The sequence below is a fragment of the Peromyscus maniculatus genome, chromosome 23, assembly GCF_049852395.1.
Source record: "Peromyscus maniculatus bairdii isolate BWxNUB_F1_BW_parent chromosome 23, HU_Pman_BW_mat_3.1, whole genome shotgun sequence".
In the NCBI taxonomy this organism is placed as follows: domain Eukaryota; kingdom Metazoa; phylum Chordata; class Mammalia; order Rodentia; family Cricetidae; genus Peromyscus; species Peromyscus maniculatus.
Genome location: NC_134874.1, coordinates 57195083 through 57222011, shown reverse-complemented (window position 1 = coordinate 57222011; position 26929 = coordinate 57195083). Strand labels below are relative to the sequence as shown.

General features: G+C 46.3%; 1 protein-coding gene across 4 annotated transcripts in view; it reads right to left on the bottom strand.

Annotated features, from left to right (window-relative positions):
• Positions 1 to 862: 862 nt before the first annotated feature.
• Usp12 (ubiquitin specific peptidase 12) overlaps positions 863 to 26929 on the bottom strand; it is a 59371-nt gene continuing 33304 nt past the window's right edge. For 3 of the 4 annotated variants that reach the window (XM_076560835.1, XM_076560836.1, XM_076560837.1), the window contains 6 exons: positions 20355 to 20584; positions 17826 to 17902; positions 17634 to 17717; positions 6484 to 6681; positions 5244 to 5322; positions 863 to 3742 (listed from right to left, as the gene is read on the bottom strand). In XM_076560835.1, the coding sequence (XP_076416950.1) occupies positions 3641 to 3742; positions 5244 to 5322; positions 6484 to 6681; positions 17634 to 17717; positions 17826 to 17902; positions 20355 to 20584 (770 nt within the window). In that variant the 3' untranslated portion in view covers positions 863 to 3640. Of the gene's footprint in view, positions 3743 to 5243; positions 5323 to 6483; positions 6682 to 17633; positions 17718 to 17825; positions 17903 to 20354; positions 20585 to 22203; positions 22443 to 26929 lie in introns of those variants that run through there. The other variant, XM_042267775.2, reaches the window with a different exon arrangement.

Genomic DNA, 26929 nt, shown 5'->3' with positions numbered 1-26929 from the left:
CCAATGCCCATCTACTCAGTCAGCTCTTTAATGGCAAAGACCATGTATGCCTTCCAATTCCTCAAGGACGACTTACAAGTGTAGGTGCTAGTTACTGGTTAAAAACAAACACACAAACCAACCCTCTGGATACTTACACCCATCCAGAAAGTCGAAGGGGGACAACGTCCTAACTCATCCTACGGGGCCAGCATCACTCTGCTATCACAGTCAGACAATACAATAAAAGGAACATGTCAGGTGACTCGGACGAACGGATGTTACAGGGGCAAAGGCTTTCACTGCCAGTAGGAGGGACAGACAGACACTGACCTCTGGAATTTGCCTCTTACAGCCTGATTCTAAATGTGAAAATATAAACTAGGGACTTGTCTCAAAAGGCACATCATTGCATAAAGGCAGGCCTGGACCTGGAGTTCCCCCAAGGTCCACGGTGAAGGCTTGGTAGGGCCTTTCAGAGGCAGGGCCAACCGTAGAGTTAGAGCTGGGTGTGACTTTCAAGATGGTGTGACCCCAGACCTTTCTTCTCTGCTCCCTGGCTTTGTGAGCCAGGCAGTCCATCTCCCACAGGCTCCAACTCATGGAGCCAACTGACCATGAACTGAGACTCCTGGAACCATTAACCTAAATAAACCTTTCTTCCTCATAAGATGCTCCACTCGGGAAGTCTGTCCCAGTGCTGGAGAACACACAGCAGACGGTGTTCAGGAACAAGAGACCACACACCCTGTTTTATAACCATGTGGCTTTCTAGGGACTCTGGGTAACAAAAGCTGTAACTTACACAAAAGGACTAATACAAGTCCTAAAGTGTATGCTTCTAATTCCAAATACATTTTGGGCAAAAAGAAAAAATATATACTTAAAAACCAACAAGCACAAATAAGCCAACTTTAATAGATAAGACTTTGTATTTATATAGCGCCTTCTTCAAGAACCTTAAATGCGTTACAGACAGGATCTCGAATTCATCCCCACAACAACCCTGTGAGGTAGGTATTACTCCCATTTACAGGAGGGAACTGAAGCACAGAGAGGGTAAGTGACTTGCCCAAGGTCACACAGTTGAGTTCACCGGAGAGCTAGGACTCCAGCACCTTGCCTCCCAGCTCCCAGCCACATCCCTCATGAAGAGAATCTTTAAGGAAAAGCATCTTTACAGAAAGTATCAGGAGGATTTGAAAGTGAGGTCTTCCTATGGCCATCAAGTTAAGGAAAACCCTCCACTGATGGCTGAGGCCGGAAGGCCACGACAGCACATTTCCTTGCCCCCTTCCTAAGCCACGTGGCTCCTGTCTTCAGTGACCTTCTAAAGGTAAAATTCCTATGACAGAAGCCACATGACCCAGAAGTGGGGCTTAACTTAGAATATTTACTTTTAGTTACGATAATTCATAGAAACTTTTGTTCTAATATACAAAATTTGGGGCGGCTGCCCCAGCAAACATGTACATAATTACACAGCAACTAGCCTTGTTCACACCTGCATCTGCCCTCATCATCATCATCGCAGGCAAAGAACGATCACCTTGAAACATGTGCTGGGGGGGTCACCTTCTTCACTTCCTATACCTGATATTCCCAGTCCCCAACCCAAACCCTGTATGTTTTTAAAGTTTACTGATAAAGTTTCTGATAAAATTCAAAATGTTTTACTTAGGTCCTTCTGCACTAAGAATAAAACCGAGTTAGAGCCAACAGCCAGTAAGTGGTCCTCCCCCGCAGACTGCCCCGCGCAGACCTGAGCAGGGCGTGGCTGGCTGCCGGGAGCTCAGTAACCTTGCTAGAACTTGCCACCATCCAGAACTTAACTAGGCCTTTTCCTGTGTGCAAGCAAACAAGACCGTACTTCAGGGCTGCACGGGGCAGCCTCGAGAACTCAGCCATACTTGATGCCTTTTCTTTGAACACAAAGCTGCAAAAAACGCAGTTCTGGATTCCAACACAATTTGGTTTAAGCCCTCAATATCACGTGCTCTCAATGGCCCTGACCCCCCACGCTCCTACTTGTGTTCTCTGGGCAAAGCCTGCAGATCACAAACCCCAGCCAGGGTAAGGCTTCAGACACCATAAAATGAGTCTGTCAAAAGGTCATCTTCTTCTCCCAGCACATCTGTCTACGAAGCCCGATTAGCTAAGTGACCCTGTTACAAACCTGCTTATGGGACGAACAGATGAAGTCATTTCCTGAGCTAAAAAGTACAGAAAGTAAATGTTAATAATAGCAGCACAAAACATTTCTTTTTGCTGTTTGCTTCTCAGTCAACAGTTTTAGTAAAATAACCTTAGAAAATTAGGGGCTTATCAGTAGGCCACCACCACCGCATGAAGAATGCAGTGAGATGGACTACCCAGAGCCTGGCTGCTGTGACTTGGACTATAATCCTCAGTTGCTTTCTACAAGTTACATTCAGCCACTGCCAAGCTACTTGATGCTCAGACATACAGGAGACTCCTGTCACGAGCTTCTGAACACCGTTCTAAGGGATGTGCGGGTCAGGAGGGGAGGGGCTTCTTTTCTGGATTACTGGTCTACCTCCCCAAGTGTCATCTCGCAAAGGGCTCTAGCTGCTCCCTGCTGCTGGGATTCTGAAGAATCTAGCAGTCCATCCCAAGGCTAGAGACTCAAAACAACACAGCTGTGAGGAGTTGGGGGTTCTGGCCGACAACATGCCAGCATCACACGGGTTTCCTTGATCATTCTACCAACAGGGAATTTCTACTTTACTGAAATTAAAGCTTAAAAAAAAGCAAGTGACAAACTAGGACAAAGAGCAAACATTCAGCCAGGGACAGCTCCTCCTGACCGCGTCTGTCTGCTCACTGCAATCATCTCATGATTATCTTAGTGATTTCAGCTAGAATTTTCAGTTCACCTTAAAAACAGAAACAAACAACAGACTACTTCTGCCGACAAACTAATAAAATATGCTAAGATTTGCTGACAGAATCACCGGCACTTCATGTAATGCTCGGACTCCACCAGTTTAATAAAATAAATAAGGAAAATGATCATTACAAAGCCAGTCTTTCCCCTTGGGGAACCAAGAAGCCACTTCTGACCAACTGTTCCCTCCGCGTACACACACTGTACATTATCACACGCTTCTCCAGAGAAGCAGAGTATCTTTGACTTCCTGACACCGGGCTCCGTGTCTGCTAGTTCTGTGCATCAGGAAGGCAACTGCGAGTGTTGGGCCCAAAGGTGCTTTCCGGTTTGTCTGAAGAGACCACTCGACCGCTCCCATCCAATGTGAGCATCCCGTGCGCGCACAGTGCGGCGTGCTCCTTCAACCTGACATATTCTAGTTCTTCCACCGCCCTCCCGAGGAACTCAAACCATCATTGGTGTGGTTCACAGAGAACATGTGTGTCGGTAGCTGGCAGCTGCTTTACCAGAGGAGCTGGTATCTCTGATTTCACTTCCTTGTGTGGAACTGCACAGACAGCATGATTCCTGAGCAAAAAAATTCAACTACTGTGATCGGAAGGGCATGTTAATCCACAGTCTTTGCTTTATTGTATGCAAAGTGTGCTACTGCCCTGAGCGTCCTGAATCTCTCTCTCTTCTTGACCATCAGCTTGATCCTTCCTGAAACAACCAGAGAAGCATGCAGACGCTTGCTCCGCCTTGGCTCCTTCAGTCCCGAGACTGATAGAAAAGGATGTACCCAGACTCCGAGTTCTTGGAGATATCAGACGTCAACCCGTAGAACTCTTCAATAGCTTGTGCATCTATTTTCTGTGAGGCAGAACAGAGACGTTAGCACATGCAGCTCTGACAACCACACTTGAAACTCCAACAAACAGTACCCAATGTCGCTAAGGCCGGGACAAAGAGTTCAGCCACATGCTGAGGAGCGTTACAGTCACGCTGGGAACACTTTCAGCAATGGGTCAAAGCTGAACACAACAGCTACCCTTGAGGCAGCACCTCTCATTCCAAGTGTCCGTCGACCTACATGGAACACATTAACCGTCAACTATTCTGGATATGTAAACATGAGAACACCTGTCAACAAAGGACCAGACAGGAGGACACGAGCATTTCTGTTCCTGACAGCCAATGCTGACGGAAGGCCATGTCTCACGGCTACATTCATACAGCAGACAATCACAAGGCATGGGGCAGTGGGCACTGTGGGGATGGATCTCACAGCAAAGTAAGGACAAGAGCCAGGCTTCAGAATCACCGTGAAGCACAGCAAAGATTAATCCCCGCAGCACAATTGCAAACAGTGAGTACCAAGGGACAGAGGGCAAAAATATGGAGCGCTGTGCTGGCTAAACAGGAGCAGGGGGAGCGTGCTGGGGTGCGGAAACTCCCCACATTTCACCTGGCTGGTGGGTATAAGCGTACATTTGAGCACGTACACCTTTGCAAAGAAAAGCTCATAACGGGTGCAGTGGTCGGAGTGAAAACAGCCCCGTGAACTCGTACGTTTGAATGCTTGGTCTCTAGCTGGTGGAATGGTTTGGGAAGGATTAGAAGGTGTGTTCTTGTGGGAGGAGGTGTATCACTGGGGGTGGGCTTTGCAATTTTAAAAGACTCTCCCCATTCCATTCCCAGTGTGCTTTCCCTGACTCCCTCATGGGCTCTAACCAACTGAAACCATAAGCTCAATTAAACTCTTTCTTTTATAAGGTGCCTTGGTCGTGTTTTATTGCAGCAATAAAACCTAACTAATACAATTGGTTTAAGACGTCTGCATTGTGTTACACAGCTCAATACTTTTTAAGAAAAAAAAAAAGAAGGGTTAGAGAGATGGCTCAGAGGTTAAGAGCACTGGCTGTTCTTCCAGAGGTCCTGAGTTCAATTCCAGCAACCACATGATGGCTCACAACCATCTTTAATGTAAACCTGGTGCCCTCTTCCAGCCTGCAGGGATGCAGGGAGAACACTGTATGCATAATAAATAAATAAATGAATGAATGAATGAATAGATAAATAAATAAGTGAATGAATGAATGAATGAATGAATAAATGAATATTAAAAAGAAAAAAGAAAAAGAAAGAAACATTTTTATAAACAACACAAGAGGACGGAAAGCCTTCCTTCTCTGTTCTGGGTGGGGAAGGCTGGCTGGTCACTCCCGCGTGGACAACGGGAAGAAGCAGAGCTCAGAGGACTCTGTACCCTGAACACTGTCTGACACCTGCTGTTGGCCACACGAGTCCAAAGCTGTGAAGGAAAAAGTGAAGAAGAAACGCACAACTCCACAGAAGTGAAGAAGCTACTTACTTCTACAATGTCGTCATCAAACAACAACCAAAAATCGTGACTCTTAACTATGGCAATATAATGGCCTCGATTGGGACCGCTACAAAAGAAAACAGAAGAAAAGTTAACTTTTTTAATTTGTCATTCATATTACCTTCTAGTCCTAAATTTCAAAGTTTAAAAAAAAAGTGTGTGTGTGTGTGTGTGTGTGTGTGTGTGTACGTACATGTTGGTGCACACGAACGAACAGACCAGAAGAGTACCTCGGATCCCCTGGAGCTGGTGAGAGGCAGTTGTGAGCCTCCTGAGAGGGTGCTGGGATGAACTCCCATCTCCGGAGGAGTGGTGTGCACTCTTAAAGATCCGGGCATGTAGTTCAGTGGTGCAGCATTTACTTGGCACGTGTAAGACTCTGGGTTCAGTACCCAAAGTACAACACCCAAAACGCAAAAATGGGACCCAAGCCTGTGCACCCACACAGTATGGGAAAGGGGGGTTGGCTGGGACTGAACGGGAATTTGGCTGGTTGGAAATGATAAACAGACATGAAGGTAAAATCAAAACTTCTGAAGGTAATTACCAAAGCCACTTTAAATTCCTCTCACAGTCACTGACAGGAAACACACCTAACTACACTCAGGGACAGTTTATCTTGCAAAATCTATTCAGGCATCATTTCCACACAAAACCAAACAGGCAAAGGAAACCAATAGACTGTCGTCGAGTTCTAGAGGCTGTGACATTGGGTCCTTAGACGACTAGACAAACAGGAATAAAAACGAAGGCATACATTAAAATACGTAAAGGGGTTAAAGGAGAGGGATCAACACCTATCTCAAAAACCAGTTTTAAAACAAACTCATCTTGAAAAAGACGAAGACTGTTAGTGTCCAGCCAGCCGTGGGAGCACACAGACTAATTCTAGCACTCAGGAGGCTGAGGCAGGAGGACTGAGATTTCAGGCTACCCTGGGTTGCACAGCAAAAAGACGGCCTAAAGAGTCAGAGAGGGGCCGGAGAGGTGGCTCAGAGGGTAAGAGCACTGGCTGCTCTTCCCGGGGGCCGGGGTTCAGTTCCCAGCACCCACATGTTGGCTCACAACCATCTGTGACTTCAGGCCTCCGAAGGCACCAGGCATACATGCAGGTTTTTCAAAACACTCACAGACATTAAAAAACCATCTCAAGTGTCTTTCCCAGTGCTGCCCAGTGAACACTCCAAACATGCTCTGTCCCACTGTGGCCGGCCCGAGTCACAGTTACCTTCCGCAGTGAACCACGACAGCCACAAGGTCGTACATCCTGTCGGGGTTGGTTGCATCTCCTGAAGTGTTAAACAGACGAAGTTCTAAGGGAAAAACGACCCGGTAAGAAAGCTTTGTGTATCGGTGAAGCTGGTCCATATACTTAAATCTTTTCAGGTGGAGAGCCAGAATCATGGGTAGTTTCTTAACTTTCATCCTAAGGAATACAGATGAAGACAGAATTTCAGAAAGCATTCACTGTGAGCAAAAAGAATTATTAAGTTGGCGCAAAAGGAATTAGGTTTTTGGCCCTGCTGAAATCTGACTTTGACACTAGAATACATTCTTAATAAACATGCTTCTGTTACCCATCATTTCAAAGCACATTTCTTACTTCATGCTTTTTTGCTAATGATTTACTTACTTATTTCCTTTATATTTCTTTTACACTATGGAACTGATGTTAAACAAAAGGCAAACAGGAGAGATTTCCTTATGTGAGGACAAAACAGGTCATATGACACCGGAGACCCTGACAATGTGAGCAACTCCTCTGGTCCGGGAACTGCTAAGGACACACAGTGCAGGATGGCTGAAGAAACTTCACGGGAAGCGGAGTGCACCGCGGCCACCAGCGCCGCTCTCCGCTCTGACCCCGCACAACAGCCTTTTGTCCTCTCTTCTTCCATGCCACAGCGACCTACTTCTTGATTGACCTGGGGGACAAGTGGGGCGTGGCCACTGGCCAGGACTAGCTGAGCAGCGGCTCCACCCACTCCAGAGCACACCCAGGGCCAACTGTCTAAGAGGGTCATCCACACTGACGTCTGCCGCACTGTGAGCAAGCCACTTTCCAGATCCCAACAAGAGCACTGCGTCGGAGGCCATGCTCGGCCAAACGCATGCTCCACAGACAGACAGGGCTCATCGGCATGCTCCACAGACAGACAGGGCTCATCCGGCATGCTCCACAGACAGACAGGACTCATCCGGCATGCTCCACAGACAGACAGGGCTCATCCGGCATGCTCCACAGACAGACAGGGCTCAACTCTCTCCCACAACAAAGCGGACAACACACGGCACAGCCAAGGCTTCAAACAGTGAATGCATTGGGCTATGGATCTTTGTCTCATCTGCCACCACTTTCCAGGCATCTTGACACACTGTTCAGCAAGCAGCAGGGTACAGAAAATGCTTTCCAGGAGTCCCATGGATCCCTGAGCACAGATTTTTACACTACAGTAATAAACAAACCTATTTCTCATTGGCAAAAATGTGTTGTTTTGCTTCCTACTCTGATTGGTAAATATGTGTTTGAGCCTAGTAGTAATGATCTACACTACTCATGCCCATTTAGTGGTAAGAGCAGGTTTTCCCCTAGAGCCCATGGCCTGGTCTCAGGTTCCTGGCCTCACTGACAAGTGTCAGATATGGGCTCCATCAAGCAGGAGACCTTAATCCTATCAGTTCCTTCCCCTGGAGAACTGTACTTTGTAATTATATGGGCAAGGAGAAGACTCTTCCTGGGGGCGGCCTGCGTGCTGAGCAGGGGGACCAGGGACTTAGGAACTCCGTTTCTGTAAGTCATCAGCCACGCCCCATGGAGTCACCCCAGCAGTCAGTGCTAGACCAAGCTAGAAGGGGAAATTTCCCTGGTCTGTCTTCAGGACCTCCGCTGGATATCAAATGGCTATGTCCCCAAGGAAACCCCCACAACAGGATTAAAGACTGATTCGGTGTTTGCCACGGTAAAAAAAACACCAGGTGTGACAATGACCTGTTCTAGAAGGGGGTGAAATCGTCTGGGACTAGAGTTTGGCTTTGAACTGGGAAACATTCTAATATGTTTGTCTTCTTCTTCAACACTATTTCTCCCAAGGCTGCCTCACAATCCTCATTCAATAATCAAGTCTTTTAAAGCAAAGCTCACATTGATTCTCTTCAATCATTACACATTGGCTTTGACCCCCAATACTGCCCCATGCCCTAGTCTTGGCTTATTTTTCTTCTTTTTATGAGCAATCCAGTCGGACTAATATATGAGGTCAAAAAAGAGCAGTCTGCATAAGCCAGGGAGGAGGAAGGTGCTGCAGACCGAGGCACCATCAGGAGGGATGGAGGGTCAGGCTGGGAGAGAGGCGGCTGCCAGGAGCCAACCCTCACCATCCGAGAGGCAACTGCGCAGGTTAAAAAGGAGACACGGCAGCGAAGCCCACGCGTCAGCTGCAATGGGAGCCACCAGCAGATCCACCGCTTCCAGTATGGACGGGTGCAGACGCAGACTTCTGCATGTCCACAGAGCCTCTGCTCAGCTCTGGAAGGGCTCAGCAATAGTGACATCTGAACAGCGAAGCCGCATCCACAGTCCTAGCTTTCGAATGTCACCTCCCCTGGACAGGACCACAGCCCTTCACAGAAATGGCTAGTTTCAACTTCAAGTGCAAGAAGTTCACCTGAACTCAGCATGTAAGAAGCAATGGGGCAGAGGAGCCACCAGGGACCCCCACAGCACGACTGAGCAGCAGATAACCGGAACATGGAAACAGAACAACGGTAATGGACCCACTCAAATAGGACTGTCGGAGTGCACTCAAGTACTACAAATGGCAGTTTAGTGAAGAATGAAGTATCTGTAATCTTTACTTAGCTCTACACCAAGTACGTAAAAATTACAGCAGGGCAAAGTGTAGCTTACATGGAGACGTCAGTGGCAGGGGCAACAGCAGTGTCGTGTGCAGAGACCCAGCGTGGCCGGCCCACCCCCAGGAAGCCTGGCTCCAGGAGCGGTACAGGGAGTGGCATTTGGAAACTTGGGTCTGAGGAGCACCTCAAATCCCACCCATGCCTTCCGTTATCCCCTTGGGTCCCAACTGCTTGACCAGTGTGGTTTATTCTGAACACCTGCTTCCCTTCTGGGAGCCTGGAATTTGGAGCAAGACAGCAGAAAATGCCTACTTGACAAGTCCATAATAGGAATGTGGGCATGGAGCCCGCAAAGAGCTTCCCATGATGTCAATAGATAGGGGAAGTCAGTGTCCTGTGTCACGTCACTGGAACAGGGCCTCTTGGAAGCCTGCCTGGCTTTGCCCTTTGCTCTATTTTTTTTTTCCATGATAATCTTAGCTGTGAGCATGACTACATACCAAGTACCGAGTCCTAGAAAGTCACCAAGCACAGGGACACTCAAGCACCTGGGACACAATATAATGGTGTGACACTTAACAAGACACATATCTGGACAGGTAGACAGGCCCGGCGGCAGAGACAAGCAGACGCAGGTAGGCCTGCGGCGGGGGCCGGTGGAGGTAGACCGGCCCAGCGGCGGCAGCCGACAGGGATATTCAGACCCAGCGGCAGCCGGCAGAGACATTCAGGCCCAGCGGCGGCCCACAGAAGTAGACGGGCCCAGCGGCGGCCCGCTGAGGTAAACGGGCCCGGCGGCAGCGGCCGACAGGGACATTCAGGCCCGGCAGCAGCCGGCAGAGACATTCAGGCCCAGCGGCGGCCCACAGAGGTAGACAGGCCCGGCGGCAGAGACAAGCAGATGCAGGTAGGCCTGCGGTGGCGGCCCGCGGAGGTAGACGGGCCCAGCAGCCTGCTGAGGTAGACGTGCCCAGCGGCGGCAGCTGACAGAGATATTCAGGCCCAGCGGCGGTGGCGGCCCGCGGAGGTAGACGGGCCCAGCAGCCTGCTGAGGTAGACGTGCCCAGCGGCGGCAGCCGGCAGAGACATTCAGGCCCAGCGGCGGTCCACAGAGGTAGACAGGCCCGGCGGCGAAGACAAGCAGACGCAGGTAGGCCTGTGGCGGCGGCCTGTGGAGGAAGACGGGCCCAGCGGCAGCCCGCTGAGGTAGACGTGCAGCGGCCGACAGGGACATTCAGGCCCGGTGGCGACCCCCAGAGGCAGACAGACCCAGCGGCAGCTGACAGGGACATACAGGCCCGGCGGCGGACCGCAGAGGTAAACAGGCCCAGGGACGGAGACAAGCAGACACAGCTTGGAACAGGGACGCCCCTAACCCCAACATCTGGGGAAGAAGCTATCTCCGTGGGTCAGAACCAGAACGAATCTGAACACTCCATCTGAGGACAACCCAGGGCCCAGCTGCTGATCCTGTGAAACCCAACAACTTGGAGGTGATGGTGAGACTACCCTGCTCAGCTGAAACCCATCTGGGAGAGGATTCAGATGCCTACAGTTTAAAGTCTGAAGAAACAAGATCAGCTGAGGAGTTGACAAATGAACAAAAAGTGACCTGAGAACACAGAAGAAGGCGCTACCCAGACACCAAACCAGATCACCAGAATCATAAGTATATAATTCACCGATCGAAATCAGCTGCCCCTGAAGAAATAGCCCAAAAGCACCAATTTAACCAAGAACCCCTACTAAACTAAGACTAAAAATTAGAACAAGAGAGGCACTCTCAGACACAGACACCACCTGCACCTCACAGAGGAAGAGATGAGTAGGCGCCAGTGCAAAAATACAGGCAACAACATAAAGACCTATATGGCAACATCAGAACCTAGTGATTCTACACCTGCAAGACCTAAACATACCATGACAGAAGAAACAGAAGAAATCAACCCTAAAAATGACATTAAGAAGATGATAGAGGCCCTTAAAGAAGAAATAAAACATTCCCTCAATGAGGAAATAAAAACTTTCCTTAAAGAGGAATTGAAAAACTACCTTAAAGAGGAAATAAAAACTTTCCTTAAAGAGGAAATAAAAAACTCCCTTAAAGAGGAAATAAAAACTTCCCTTAAAGAGGAAATGAAGAACTCCATTAAAGAGGAAATAAAAAACTCCCTTAAAGAAATGGAAGAAAAAACGAACAAAGAATGGGAAGAAATCAAAGAAAGCCAAGAAAAAGCAATTAAACAGATGAAAGAAACATTCCAAGATCTGAAAAATGAATTTGAGACAATAAAGAAAACACATGCTGAGGGAATGCTGGAAATAGAAATCCTGACAAAACGAACAGGAACTACAGAAACAAGCATAACCAACCGATTGCAAGAGATGGAACAGAGAATCTCTGACACTGAAGACACGATAGAGAAAATAGATTCGTCAGTCAAAGAAAACAATAAAGACAAAAAAGTCCTAACACAAAACGTCCAGGAAATTTGGGACACCATGAAAAGACCAAACCTAAGAATAATAGGGATAGAAGAAGGAGAAGAATACCAACTCAAAGGCACAGAAAATATATTCAACAAAATCATAGAAGAAAACTTTCCTAACCTAAAGAAAGAAATACCTATGAAGATACAAGAAGCTTACAGAACACCGAATAGGCTGGATCCAAAAAAAAAGTCCCCTCGCCACATAATAATCAAAACACTAAACACACAGAATAAAGAAAAAATATTAAGAGCTGCAAAGGAAAAGGACCAAGTAACATATAAAGGCAAACCCATCAGAATAACACCAGACTACTCAATAGAGACTATGAAAGATAGAAGATCATGGACAAACCTCATGCAGACACTAAGAGACCATGGATGCCAACCCAGACTATTATACCCAGCAAAACTCTTAATCACCATAGGCGGAGTAAACAAAATATTCCAGGATAAAACCAGATTTAATCAATACCTGTCCACAAACCCAGCCTTACAGAAAGCACTAGAAGGGAAAATTCAACCCAAAGAAGCTAAACACATCCATGAAAAATCAAGCAATAGATAATCCTACACCAACATACACCACAGAAGGACAACACAACACTACCAAAAAAATAACAGGAATTAACAATCACTGGTCATTAATATCCATCAATATCAATGGTCTCAACTCACCTATAAAAAGACACAGGCTAACAGAATGGATTAGAAAACAGGACCCATCTATATGCTGCATACAAGAAACACACCTTAACTCCAAAGACAGACACTACCTCCGAGTAAAGGGCTGGGAAAAGGTTTTCCAAGCAAATGGACCTAAGAAACAAGCTGGTGTAGCTATCCTAATATCTAATAAAATAGACTTCAAACTAAAATCAATCAAAAGAGACCAGGATGGACATTACATATTCATCACAGGAAAAATCCACCAAGATGAAGTCTCGATTCTAAACATTTATGCTCCAAATACAAAAGCACCCACATTCATAAAAGAAACACTACTAAAGTTTAAAACGCACATCAAACCCCACACATTAGTAGTGGGAGATTTTAACACACCACTCTCACCAAAAGATAGATCTACCAGACTGAAACTTAACAAAGAAATAAAGGACCTAACAGATGTTATGACTCAAATGGACCTAATAGATATCTACAGAATATTCCATCCTAACACAAAAGAATATACCTTCTTCTCAGCACCCCATGGAACCTTCTCAAAAATTGACCACATGCTTGGACACAAAACAAATCTCAACAGATACAAAAAAATTGGAATAACCTCCTGTATTTTATCAGACCACCATGCCTTAAAGTTAGAACTCAATAACAACAAAAATTATAGAAAACCCACAAACTCATGGAAACTGAATAATACCCACCTGAAACATCAATGGGTCAAGGAAGAAATAAAGACAGAAATTAAAGAGTTCCTAGAATTCAATGAAAATGAAAGTACAACATACCCAAACTTATGGGACACTATGAAAGCAGTGCTAAGAGGAAAATTCATAGCTCTAAATGCACACATAAAGAAGATGGAGCAATCCCATACCAATGAATTAACAGCACAACTGAAAGCTCTAGAACAAAAAGAAACAAACTCACCCAGGAGAAATAGACGCCAGGAAATAATCAAATTGAGGGCTGAAATCAACGAAATAGAAAACAAGAGAACAATACAAAAAATCAATGAAACAAAGAGTTGGTTCTTTGAAAAAATCAACAAGATAGACAAACCCCTAGCCAAATTAACCAAAAGGCAAAGAGAGAACACCCAAATTCACAAAATCAGAAATGAAAAGGGAGACATAACAACAGACAATGAGGAAATCCAGAGAATCATCAGATCATACTTCAAAAACCTGTACTCCACAAAAATGGAAAACCAGGAAGAAATGGACAATTTTCTGGATAAATACCAAATACCAAAATTAAATCAAGACCAGATAAACCATTTAAATAGACCAATAACCCCTAAAGAAATAGAAACAGTCATCAAAAGTCTCCCAACTAAAAAAAGCCCAGGACCAGATGGTTTCAGTGCAGAATTCTACCTGACTTTCAAAGAAGAACTAATACCAATCCTCTTCAAAGTGTTCCACACAATAGAAACAGAAGGAACACTACCAAACTCTTTTTATGAGGCTACAATTACCCTGATACCCAAACCACACAAAGATGCAACAAAGAAAGAGAACTACAGACCAATCTCCCTCATGAACATTGATGCAAAAATACTCAACAAAATATTGGCAAACCGAATCCAAGAATACATCAAAACAATCATCCATCACGACCAAGTAGGATTCATCCCAGGGATGCAAGGATGGTTCAACATACGGAAATCAGTCAATGTAATACACCATATAAACAAACTGAAAGAAAAAAACCACATGATCATCTCCCTAGATGCTGAAAAAGCCTTTGACAAAATCCAACACCCCTTCATGATAAAGGTCTTAGAAAGAATAGGAATACAAGGAACATTTCTAAACATAATAAAAGCAATTTATAGCAAGCCAACAGCAAACATCAAATTAAATGGAGAGAAACTCAAAGCGATACCACTAAATTCAGGAACAAGACAAGGCTGTCCACTCTCCCCATATTTATTCAATATAGTACTAGAAGTTCTAGCTAGAGCAATAAGACAACAAAAGGAGATCAAAGGGATACAAATTGGCAAGGAAGAAGTCAAACTTTCACTATTTGCAGATGATATGATAGTATACATAAGTGACCCCAAAAACTCTACCAGGGAACTTCTACAGCTGATAAACTCCTTCAGTAAAGTGGCAGGATACAAGATCAACTCAAAAAAATCAGTAGCCCTCCTATACACAAATGATAAAAGGGCTGAGAAAGAAGTCAGAGAAACATCACCCTTTACAATAGCCACAAATAATATAAAATACCTTGGGATAACACTAACTAAACAAGTGAAAGACCTTTTTGATAAGAACTTTAAATCTCTAAAGAAAGAAATTGAAGAAGATATCAGAAAATGGAAGGATCTCCCATGCTCATGGATAGGTAGGATTAACATAGTAAAAATGGCAATCTTACCAAAAGCAATCTACAGATTCAATGCAATCCCCATCAAAATCCCAACACAATTCTTCACAGACTTGGAAAGAAAAATACTCAACTTTATATGGAAAAACAAAAGACCCAGGATAGCTAAAAGAATCCTATACGATAAAGCAACCCTTGGAGGCATCACCATCCCGGACCTCAAACTCTACTATAGAGCTATAGTAATAAAAACAGCTTGGTACTGGTATAAAAACCGACATACGGACCAATGGAATCGAATTGAAGACCCTGACATTAATCCATGCACATATGAACACCTGGTTTTTGACAAAGGAGCCAAAACTATACAATGGAACAAAGAAAGTATCTTCAACAAATGGTGCTGGCATAACTGGATGTCAATATGTAAAAGATTACAAATAGATCCATATCTGTCACCATGCACAAAACTCAAGTCCAAGTGGATCAAAGACCTAAACATAAATCCAGTTACACTAAACTTAATAGAAAAGAAGATAGGAAGCACTCTTGAACGCATTGGCACTGGAGACCATTTCCTAAATAAAACACCGACAGCACAGACCCTGAGCACAACCATTAATAAATGGGACCTCTCAAAACTGAGAAGCTTTTGCAGGGCAAAAGACACAGTCAATAAGACAAAAAGACAGCCAACAGATTGGGAAAAGATCTTCACCAACCCCACATCTGACAGAGGATTGATCTCCACAATATATAAAGAACTCAAGAAACTAGACATCAAAGCACTGAACAGTCCAATTAAAAAATGGGCTAAAGAGCTAAACAGAGAATTCACAAAACAAGAACTACAAATGGCTGAAAGACATTTAAAGAAATGCTCAACATCCTTAATCATCAGAGAAATGCAAATCAAAACGACTCTGAGATACCACCTTACACCTGTTAGAATGGCTAAGATCAAAAACACCAATGATAACCAATGTTGGAGAGGATGTGGAGCAAAGGGAACACTCCTCCACTGTTGGTGGGAATGTAAACTTGTACAACCACTGTGGAAATCAGTATGGCGGTTTCTCAGAAAATTAGGAATCAAACTACCTCAAGACCCAGCCATCCCACTCTTGGGCATATACCCAAAGAATGCTGATACATACCATAAAGATACATGCTCAGCTATGTTCATAGCAGCACTATTTGTAATAGCCAGAACATGGAAACAACCTAGATGCCCATCAACGGAAGAATGGATGAAAAAAATGTGGTACATATACACAATGGAGTACTACTCAGCAGAGAAAAACAATGAAAGCATGAAATTTGCAGGCAAATGGATGGAACTAGAAAAAATCATCCTGAGTAAGGTAACCCAAACCCAGAAAGACAGTTATGGTATGTACTCACTCATTGGTGGATTCTAGATATAAAATGAACAATCAGACCACAACCCATAGAACCATAGAGGCTATATATATAGCATGGAGGTCCCTAGGATGACTGTGGCATATAATAAATTTCAGTTTTACTCAATTATTGAAAAAAAATAGCCAAATGAATGGAAACACATGAACTATGAACCAAAGACTGAGGGGCCCCCAGCTGGATCAGGCCCTCTGAATAGGTGAGACAGTTGATTGGCTTGATCAGTTTGGGAGGCATCTAGGCAGTGGGACCAAGTCCTGTGCTCATTGCATGAGTTGGCTGTTTGAAACCAGGAACTTATGCAGAGACACTTGGCTCAGTCTGGGAGGAAGGGACTGAACCTCCCTGGACTGAGTCTACCAAGTCGATCACAGTCCTCGGGGGAGGACTTGTCCTGGAGGAGGTGGGAATGGAGGGTGGGCTGGGGGTAAGGGGAGGGCGTGGGAGGGGGGAGAATAGGGGAACCCATGGCTGATATGTAGAACTGAATGGTATTGTAAAATAAAAAATATATATCACAAAAAAAAAAAAAAAAGAAAAACAAAAGCAAAAACAGATTCATTCTGGACTAGAATCTAATTCACAGATTTTTAGTCTGCAATAAAAAAATAACTGGACAGCATCTTAAAAAAAAAAAAAAAAAAAAAAAGACACATATCTGAAAGACTCCTTTCCAAGACAGCTAAGCCAAAAAACTGGAGACATGAATCACAGATGTAATCTATCGTTCCGGACAGGGCACTGCCCATCTGGCACTTCTCACTGAGCCTTGATTGCTAACACTAACATTAGGAAAATGGGACTGGAGAGACGGCTCAGCAGATGAGAACGCTTGCTGTGCAAGCCTGAGAACCGGGGTTGGGATCCCCAGACCCATGTGTTCAAAACAGAACAAAACCCAGAGCCAGGTACGGTGGTGCACACTTTTAATCCCAGCACTCAGGAGGCAGAGGCAGGCGGACCTGAGTTTGAGATCAGCCTGGTCTACACAGGGAGTTCTAAGGCAGCCAGGACTGCATAGTGAGACTCTGCAAAACACACACACACACACACACACACACACACACACACACACACACACACACACGTGGGGGAAAATGAGCACAAAGACAAGATATCACCTGGGCTTGCTAGCCATATGGCTAACCACAAAACAGTGAACTCAGGTTTGGTGACAGATCCTGTCAGAGGGAAAAGGAGGAGGAGAACAATGGAACAGAAAACCCAAAGCCCAATGTCCTCCTCTGCCTCTGCATACACATCCATACATGCTAACAGCACATACACACAACTAAGAAGGAGCATTCAATGTACACTTCTGCAGATCATTTTCAGACAGACAAGGCTACCAACATCTATGGCCAAAGAATCATTAAAATAATTTTAAAAGAGGCTGGCAAAACAGTTCAGTGGGTAAAAGTGCTTGTTATACCCTCTTGAACCTAAGTTCAATCCCAGATGGTGGAAGATTCCTCAACTGAGTCCTGAGTGCAGTCTTCTGGTCTCTATCCATGGTGCCATTGCACACACACGCACGCACGCGCGCACACACACTCCCAATAACGACAGAGTCTAACTAGACCCTAATTACCGTTTGTGTGCTTCCTGTTTGCTCCGGCACTCTTCACAGTAGTATTTATACTCACTGCACAGAGTTTCTGTGTTACTAAAACCTCTGTGGAAAACGGAAAATAACTTATGTTAGGTATACTTGAAAAAATTCACTTAATATTCTATGCCAAAAGTAAATATTAAATTGCAAAAGAAATAATTCTACACAAACCTTAAGCAGTGAGTAATTGATGTATTTTGTTCCACGTCAACAGAAAGGTCTAAAAAATCTTCATCTTTGCTGCTTATCTGTAAATATAGGAGTTATTTCAATTGCCAAGCAAGAACCACGGTTTCCAGCTGCCAGATTACATGTATCTACCAACAGACTAAGCAATTCTTCCTCCTTATGCTCAAAAGACAACTACTTGGTCTGGAGTACCTAAAAGGTACCGAACCAATGTCCACCTGTCACATCTCCTGTATGGAAAGACATCAAAAGCCCCTGAGCGTCTCACTGGCTGAGGCCGAGAAGATGAGATTTCACAGCTTCCCCAGAGTGGTGATGTGTGAAGTACACTGTATCATACTCTGGTTCTGAGAGGCACAGGCTGTCACCTAGTGAGGCAGAATTTCACTTCTGAACATGCCCAGTTGCACTGGACTAGATTCTGATGTCAGGAGATACGTCTAGACGGGACTCACTGGGACATGTGATAATGAACATGGAACACAGTGTTCCTGATGCAGAAGGACAGCCAACATACATGAAACTCGGGGAACATCCACATTTGAGGGAAAAATGGAAAAAAGCAAGGCGAGGAATGTGACCGAGAGTAACCTTTAGAGAACAGAGGTAACGCTGCGGCCTTCCCCAACCAGCTCCTGTGGGGAGCCGGCTCCCCTCAACACCCCCACCGGATCCTCTGCACAGGACCTCACCACAGGACCCAGGGAAGCCATCCTCACCTCACCTCGTCTCTAACAGTCAGACTTCCATCTTAATAATCGTCTACAACCCTCTACTCACCTTCTCTCCAGCAGAACTGGTTCCTAAATGTGTATGATACACCCACCCACCCCCAAAAATGTATATTTACACCCCAGAGAGAACCCAGATTTCACCCCGCTAGCTTATTTCGAGAAAGGCCAGGAACACGATAACCTGCTGTGAATATGCATACTGACAGATTTAGGTTTAAGGAAATTCTCTGCAATACACACTGCAGGCCACAGAAGAACTCACTGGTAGGAAAACAGAACCCACCCCTTACAAGTTACCTGAATAACTATTCCAACACTTGAACATCATGGCTGACATCCCTCTCTCCTTAGACTGTTTCTTCTCTGTCCTCCCCATCTGACACAAACCTGACTTCAAAGCCTAGCAGAGCACTCCACACAGGTCTCCCTCCCAGAGGCCTCCAGAGGTCCCAGATCTACCATGTGAATCTCACCTATTACTACAATTCAACAAGTAACTCTTGTTTCGTTGAAGCCTGAAGTGTGTGTGTGCATACATACATGTCCCACATACATACGCATACATATGTACTGGTGTCTTCTAACAGATCGATGTCTATTGCAGTAAACATAAAACCCCTGAGCATGTCTACTATTCCAATGGAAACGCTGCTGTCATGACGGCATCCAACCCTGGCCTGCAAGGAGCTGCCGCTCAGGCCATGGCAAAGGCTCCCACCCCAGCCGGCCTCTCTCTAGGCACAAAGCATCTTCAGACTGCTGCCAAATACCTCTTCCCTGACCTGGAGAACATCCACCACTAAGTTACTCAGGCACGGGAACTGGTTCATTTCCTAGTGCAGGTCTATCTGATTCTTGGCAACCAATGTGAAGCTTCATCTTTACCAAGTGGCCACCCAAAGGGTGCTCCCCTCCTTGAGGGCACACAGTACCGTTCTATTCCAACAACAGATGCTGTGCACATCTGTGAAAAAGGGGAATAATTCATACTCAGTCACATGCCACACCAGGCAGTGAACAGCCCACACAGAAGACCGTGACCCTGCAAGGTTATTGGGGACTGAGAAGTTCCGTACCCCCGCGACACCATAGCCATCTCATCGCTGTGTGTGCATAAGGCACTGGAGATGAGGGCCATCAGGAAGTCTGCTGTGCTGCTGCCCACACAGAAGCCCGGCCCAGTCACACAGACAAGATGTCAGTGCCCGGGCTCCCTCCACCCCATGCTCTGGCTTCTGATTCCACTTTACATTCCTCCATTGCTCCTCAGCAGGCACCCCTGGAGAAGAACGCTGCTGTGGCCACCTCACGCTCCTGTGTCAGCCGTCTTCTGACGCTCTTCAGACTCCCATGAAGGACTGACCGTGTCTAGACTGTGCAAGACCTACGTAAGTATACCCCGGAAGGTCCAGTGATGAAGTTATCTAACCATGCTTGGCACAGAACGGGCTCCTGTGGTTAAGACTCATGACTGCGTTCATGACCCTTACGTCCCCTATAATCTTACCTTACGGAAAGCTTCAATGACATGATTCTAAAGGTCTTTAAAACAAAATCAAGATATTCAAACTGCAGTGAGCAGCCTTGTACTACGAAAGCACTCACCATCAGACACAGCGGCCTAAGCACAGGCAGAAGCCTTCAGACTGACAAGTGCCCGTCACACTCAGGCCTCGTTTGAGAGGTCCAAGTTCATCTCCCACACCCTTGTTCTCCCAGGAAAACCTCAATGAACACAGCACACTGTTCTCCACACTAAGTGCTCGGATGGACTTACAGTTTCACAAGTAAGACACCTGGTTTCATTCGTTAATGTTCCCTGGAAAATCTCGTGGACCCAGGTCGGGTCTGGTGTGCTGTTGTTCTCCTCAGCGTCCACGTCACTGTTCCGTACGCGGCCATTCTGCTTTTCCTGTTTCCTTTCTTCTTGTAGAATATCGGCAATTGTGTTGAGTAGATAATTTAAGAACTCATGGGCATCTTGTTGCATGTAGTTATCAAACAGCTCTAGAAATAAAAACAGGAAAGTGAGTGTATCTGATATTTTATCAGAACCAGAAGTACACATTATTTATTCAATAAGAGAGACAACTTCCACTTCTAAAACGTATGACTGAATTAGAGGAAAATAAAAATGAATGAAGGCCTTCACAAAGCAGCACTAACAGATGCCCAAGAGGGAGAAGACATGAAGCAGCTGGTCGTCACCATCTCTGATCTTCCGCAAATAATTCACCAAAGGCAAACTGGTCAGCAGAAGCTCGGCACCGCTTACTAACAAGGCTGAGCGGACACTAAGAGCCCAGCTTAGTAAAGGAAATTACCAGACCACTAATTCTGATTACCAGAATTCTGGGAAGAGGAAGGCTGAGTCAGGAGACACTGGCCCGCCGTCCAGGGAGCAGCATGTAATGTCACATGGGTAAAGCCATGGAAAACGTGGTGACATACAGGTTAACAAAAATGGGCTGAGTTTAAGTGTAAGAGCTAGTCAGTGGTAGGCCTGAGCTAATGGCCGAGCAGTTTGAATTAATATAAGCCTCTGTGTGTTTACTTGGGTCTGAGCAGCTGCGGACCGGGCAGGACACAGGAAAACTTTCAGCTACAAATGAGTCTGATTCTGTAGGACAGGGTTGAGGCTTTTCAAAACTCCTGCAGGGAAGTGACTACATGCAATCAGGTTTGGATGTGGTATCAAGAATTATCCACTAGGGCCATGTGCTCACTAACTTCCACTCTGAGGGATGCCGGGGCTCCGCGAAGGCCCCCTGCAGCCCTGGGCGGCCACGACAGCAACACTGCAGTGTTAACCTAGGGCCTGGGCCTGGCACCTGCTCCTCGGCCCCTGAGTGCACAGGAGTTCTGTGAGGTCAGCAGGCTCAGGCCTTGCTCTGCATATTGTACAAGGACCAGAGAAAGTCAAGTCTTCCTGTCAGGAAAAACAGAGCCAAAAAAATAAAAATAAAAACCATACCCAATACATCTCCCAGGTACTACACCAAGCAGGCCTACTACCTGAAAAGAACTGTACCGGGGAACTTTATTTTTACATCCTCACTGTGTACTAAGAAAGGCCACAACTCTTTCTTTTAAAGCAAATACAAGACTGGGAATATAGCTCAATGGTGGAGCACTTGTCCATCACGAGACCCTCGGTCAATTCCTAGCCCCTCAACACACATACACAAGCGCACTCTACACACACAAAGGAAAACAACAATACACATTTGGAAAATAATGTAGGAAATGTCTAAGACAGAAACAACCTAAGTGATGTTTTTAAAGAGCTACAGAAGAAGACGGTCATGCATTAGGGATCACTCCCAAAGCCATGGCCTTACAAAGAAAGCATCAGTGTCAAGTGTAGCTGCTGGAGTGAGACTATCCGATGGCACAGGGTGCTGCTTCAAAATGACCGCTGAAGGCACTACCCTCCACCTCTGGGCCACCGTCCTCACTTAACTCCAGGTGCTAAGACACCCACCTCATGAGGCTGTTAGGAAGATTCTGAGCGCTGAGAACAAGGGTCACTGGCTAGCCCGGCTACTGTCAATGATGATGTTAGGGACACTAACTACAGACAGACAGCATGAATAAGGAACAGCAAAGGACGAGTGCATACCTACCTATCAATATCCTGAGTGTCCCAGAACAAAAACAAAAGCAACTCCTAAGTCTCCTTTGCAAAGGTGGAAGAAAACAGATAAGAGGTGATGCAGACTGAAAATTCAGAAACCCAAACAATTCTTAACAAGTCACCGGGAGACAAAAAGTCAAGCGGCGGAAATCAGGATTCTGCTCACCACTTTGGCAAAATAACAACATGACTTAGTTGGCATTCTCTAGCACTGGTTGCTGGGGTTGTGGAATGGCACAGCGGGTTCTGAGGAGCAGTGTGGGTGGTTCTAGCTCTAGAACCCCACGTGAATCCACATCATACAATGGAGCAAGCCCAGGCACGGCCACTCATTTATAACAGCACAAGTCTAGAAATATCCTAAATGTGTGTGAAAGAGTGGGTGGCTTATTTAAATCACGTGCAGCTCTGCTGTGGTCATGGGGAACCAGGTCCCCATGACCGAGCAGGGCTACATTCCCCAGACACTCAGTAAGGAAGCTCAGCGTGTAATGGATCCCATTCAGGCGCCATCGAACCCAACCTGAGCGTTCTTCCTGGACGTGATTAAGTGCACACAGAAAGCTCTGCTACGATCCAGTTGTTTCTAAGGACTTTACAGCTTTTCTGTAGATCCTTAGACTATATGGTATATTTATTATATACTGAACAATAAAATACAACTTTTTGTGCAAAAGGACCCCCTCCCTGTTCCTCATCCCTGCATGCTGCACATCCTTCACATCCAGTTACTTCTTAAGCCCTTCTAATCGGCCCCCACCCCACCCCCCAGCCCCCACCCCACCCCCCGCCTTTGTAGACATACTCTCATTCTGTAACTCAGGCTGGCCTGGCAGAGCAATCCTCCTGCCTCAGCCTCACCAGTGCTGTGATTTAGGTGTGAGCCACCACTCCTGGCCCCCTAGCATTCCTGTGCCCTGGTCTTCCCATTTCCATCATGACTTACTAGTTTAAGTCAGCTCCCCTTACTTGGCCCACAAAGTCTCCCTCAGTTTTCTACTGAGAATATGCAAGTTTGATTTGCAGACTAAGAATTTCCCAGCATCTCCTGTACTGCTGGCTAAACTCACATGAAGCCTGTGTGGATCACTCCTGAACTGCTTCCGCACACTTACACCGTTCTGCAAATGTCACTCTCAAACCAGTACAGTAACAATGCACAGGAGGCACCCTTCACTTCCTCCCTCCTGGATTCCAGACCCCGAAACCTCCAACCATAGGTTTTTGTTTGTTTTGTCTTGGTTTTCCAGACAAGGTCTCTGTGTAGCCCTGGCTGTCCTAGAACTCACTCTGTAACTCAGGCTGGCCTCAAACTCACAGAGATCCACCTGCCTGTGCCTCCCAAGTGCTGGGATTAAAGGCGTGCGCCACCAAGCCTGGCCTCCTGTTTAAGAGCCCAAACCCCACAAGCCCCCAGGCTGCCACATGTCTGAGCGCAGATGGACTTCACACCCACTGACCTTTAGCTGTACTTACAAGCTGGGATCCGCCATCAAGGACGCAGATCCAAAGCACTGTGGTCCATTTCCCACATTTCCTGTCTAGCAAGGGCCCTGCAGCCTGCCCCAGTGGAGAGTAGGAGAGTGCGGTGGCTGGCCGTGCACTCTACAAACCCTCCCAGCACGCACAGCCTGAGGCCACTGAGGCACACTAGCGCTCAGGACAGGTCCAACCTGGCGAGCTCTCAAGTGAAGCCGAGCTAATGAGAGTCAATCATCTCTACCCTCTCCTCTCAGTGCAGGCAAACGCTCCGTCCCTGAACGCACTGCCCTGTCCTCTCCTGATGCACTGTTTCCTAAAGCTGGGGCCCTCACTGTCCACCCCCTGCTGCTTCTAGGAGCTGCGTCCATCTACCTTTGACGCGGTCCAGCTTCAGCTACCATGGCAACTTACTACTCCCAAGGAAAACGTCAAGATCTAGGCATCCAGAGACCCCTGACGCCTTTACTGACACTATATGCCAACCTCTGCCAACCCAGTGATGGCCTGGTTCATGGACCACCCCAGCAGCCACAGGAACTTCAATAGCTCACAAAACAAAAAAACTTGTCACTTGCTCACTAGTTTAAGAAGCAGAAAACTGATCAAAGGACTTAAGAAATCGAAAGCGGCCTGTGAGTGTCGTATGCCTGTGACCCTGGCGCTCGAGGGGCTGAAGCACAGTGAGTTTGATGCCAACCTGAGCTGGAGTTCAAGGCCAGCCTAGGCTTCAGAGGAGATGAGTAACAAAGCAGGGCTGAGAGCACGAGGAGGGAGTCGGAAGGTTTTCTAAGAATAGCTGGGAACCCAGTTGCAAGCTGGGGTGGTGCCGTCACTGCAGTGGGCAGCACACGCTGCATCAATGCCCAGCGGCAGCACTGCCATTTCCCCTTAGACCACTCTCACGTATGTGCGTGGTCTTCGAAATAACTGCGGTGTTTATCCAACAAATGCAAACGAGTTTTATCTGAAATCTTTTTGTGGAGGAGAAAGGAGGTAATCCACATAACAATGGCGTCAGCTCTCCCGAACACCACAAGTGTTTTGAATCTTTAAGAATGACACACACTTCAGTCCACTGAAATCCCGTTAAATATCTGCACCTTTAAGAATGACACACACAGCAGAGCAGCAACCTCTGTAAACTTTTGCTGCCCTGTGTTTTCAGTAAATGTTACACTCAGGATGCCAGAATCTTGCAATGCCTGAAAGACTACTTACAGCGTACAGGTATCCGCAGGATTACACAAATTGGTATTTGTGAGCAGCGGGGGAGGGCCGCAGGGTCACACTGTGTTTCATTCTGAAACACTGGTTTTCTTATGGGTGGTCTTCTACTCCACTAATATTACAGTGGGAAAAATGAACTTCCACACTGTTTCAGTAAATTAAACAAGTTCGCTCATTCAACAACTATTTAGTAATAAGCACCTGCTATGTGCCAGGAACGGGATTATGTACTGGGAATCAATGGTGAGGAAAAACAAATGGGTTCCCTCCATTGTGGAACTGACAGTCGAGTGGGAGAGACCTTTTCATTATGAAATAATCTATGAAAAGACAATACTCAAGTCCCCAACCAGCTGTAACGTGACCTCAGAAGAATAATACTGCTTACAACGGCTACGTTTTCTTCCTAATACTTAAACAGCCAGAGTTTCATAAAACACTTTGTGCTGGTCTAACAGTGAAATAACTGAACGAAGTCAGTAAATTTACTCAACTCTCGCTAATCGACCTTCTCTGCACACAGCCGCTATCTGCTCCTTGTTTTTATGGGCACACACGGTTCTGTCGTCACTCCACAGCCCGAGAAAGTGCTCTTCACACGCAGATTTCCTAAGAACCAAGACCACAGCCAGCCACAGCTGCACTGCTAGCACACGGGGCTGCAGCATCCTGGAGGTGATTAGCATTTTTTGAATGAATGATGTTCACAATGAACAAAAGATAGGTGTTCAATCAGCTATGATATGTGAACATGAGGTTCAGCTCATAACAATGCGGGAATATGTTATACAAACACACACCCATATACAAATGTGAGAAGCAGCATCCATTGCTAAGGTTCGTGGAGCCAGACGTGAAGCTACTGATAAGACCTCGAGCCCACCTTAATGGCCGCGAGTTGGTCGGCTGCAGCAAGCACTAGCTAACACAGTCCCACCACTACTGACCTGGGCTGCATTTCCTTCAGAGCCTGGAGGAAGAAGCGTCAGCCAGATGAGCTCATCTTCCTCAAGGACTGCAGCAGCCTCTGACAGCTCCCTGCCACCGAAACCCTCACCCCACCTTTCAAATGCTGCCCACGGCAGCCCATGCCCACCCATAGGGATTCTTCCCTAATGAAATCACAGTCTCTGACAGCTTCCCAAGCTCTGGGCCCTGTCCTGTATCCAGTGGTCTCCATGGTACCACACTCCTGCCAAGGGAACTTTCTGGCCATCTTCCCGTGCACCTGTTCTTTGTTTCTTCTGCTTCTATCCCATTTACATGAGGCGTCAACACACCAGGTCTCTAACAGCCCTTGACGGGGGTCTTTCCAACACCTACACCTGGGCCCACAAGGCCATTCGGGCTTCCATACCGTCTCTGCTTCCTTTTTCCTCGAAGCACAGCCAGACTGCACAGACAGTCGCTGGCACCTGTCCTCCCGGGGATGTCAGAGCCCTGAGGGCTAACGTCTAGATTCCCAGGGCCTCCACAGAGCTAGTGAACAACGGGAAATCAGTCCGCAATAATAACCAATGCCAACAGTTACCCAGCGTCCAACCTGTCATCACAGACAGTGGGCAGGGGAGCTGGGGCAGTCACACTACATCGGGGAGCCCTTATGCTTGAGTCAGTATCAGGAGCTAAAACGTCAACAAACAGACTTACTAATGAAGAGAAGTTCAAGTCTGTTCCTTCCCCAAACACCAAAACAATCAGCAGTGTAAAGCAGCAGGTGTGAAGATAATCTGGATGACCATGTACTAAAACTCCAAGACGCTTCTCTCACAAAATGAGGAGCTCAGGCAGGCAGGGCAGCCTAACAGTGGGCTGCCAGCAAGACTGACACGAGTGACATGTTTTCCACAGATGGAAACAAACCATCAGCAGGGAAACATGCAACGGTAATGCAGTCAACCCGCTCTGATCTGTGTCCTCCCACATGCAATTCTCAAGGAGAATCCAAAAGCCTGAGGTAAATATTAATGCATTCTAAAACATATTTACAGATGCCACCAATACCA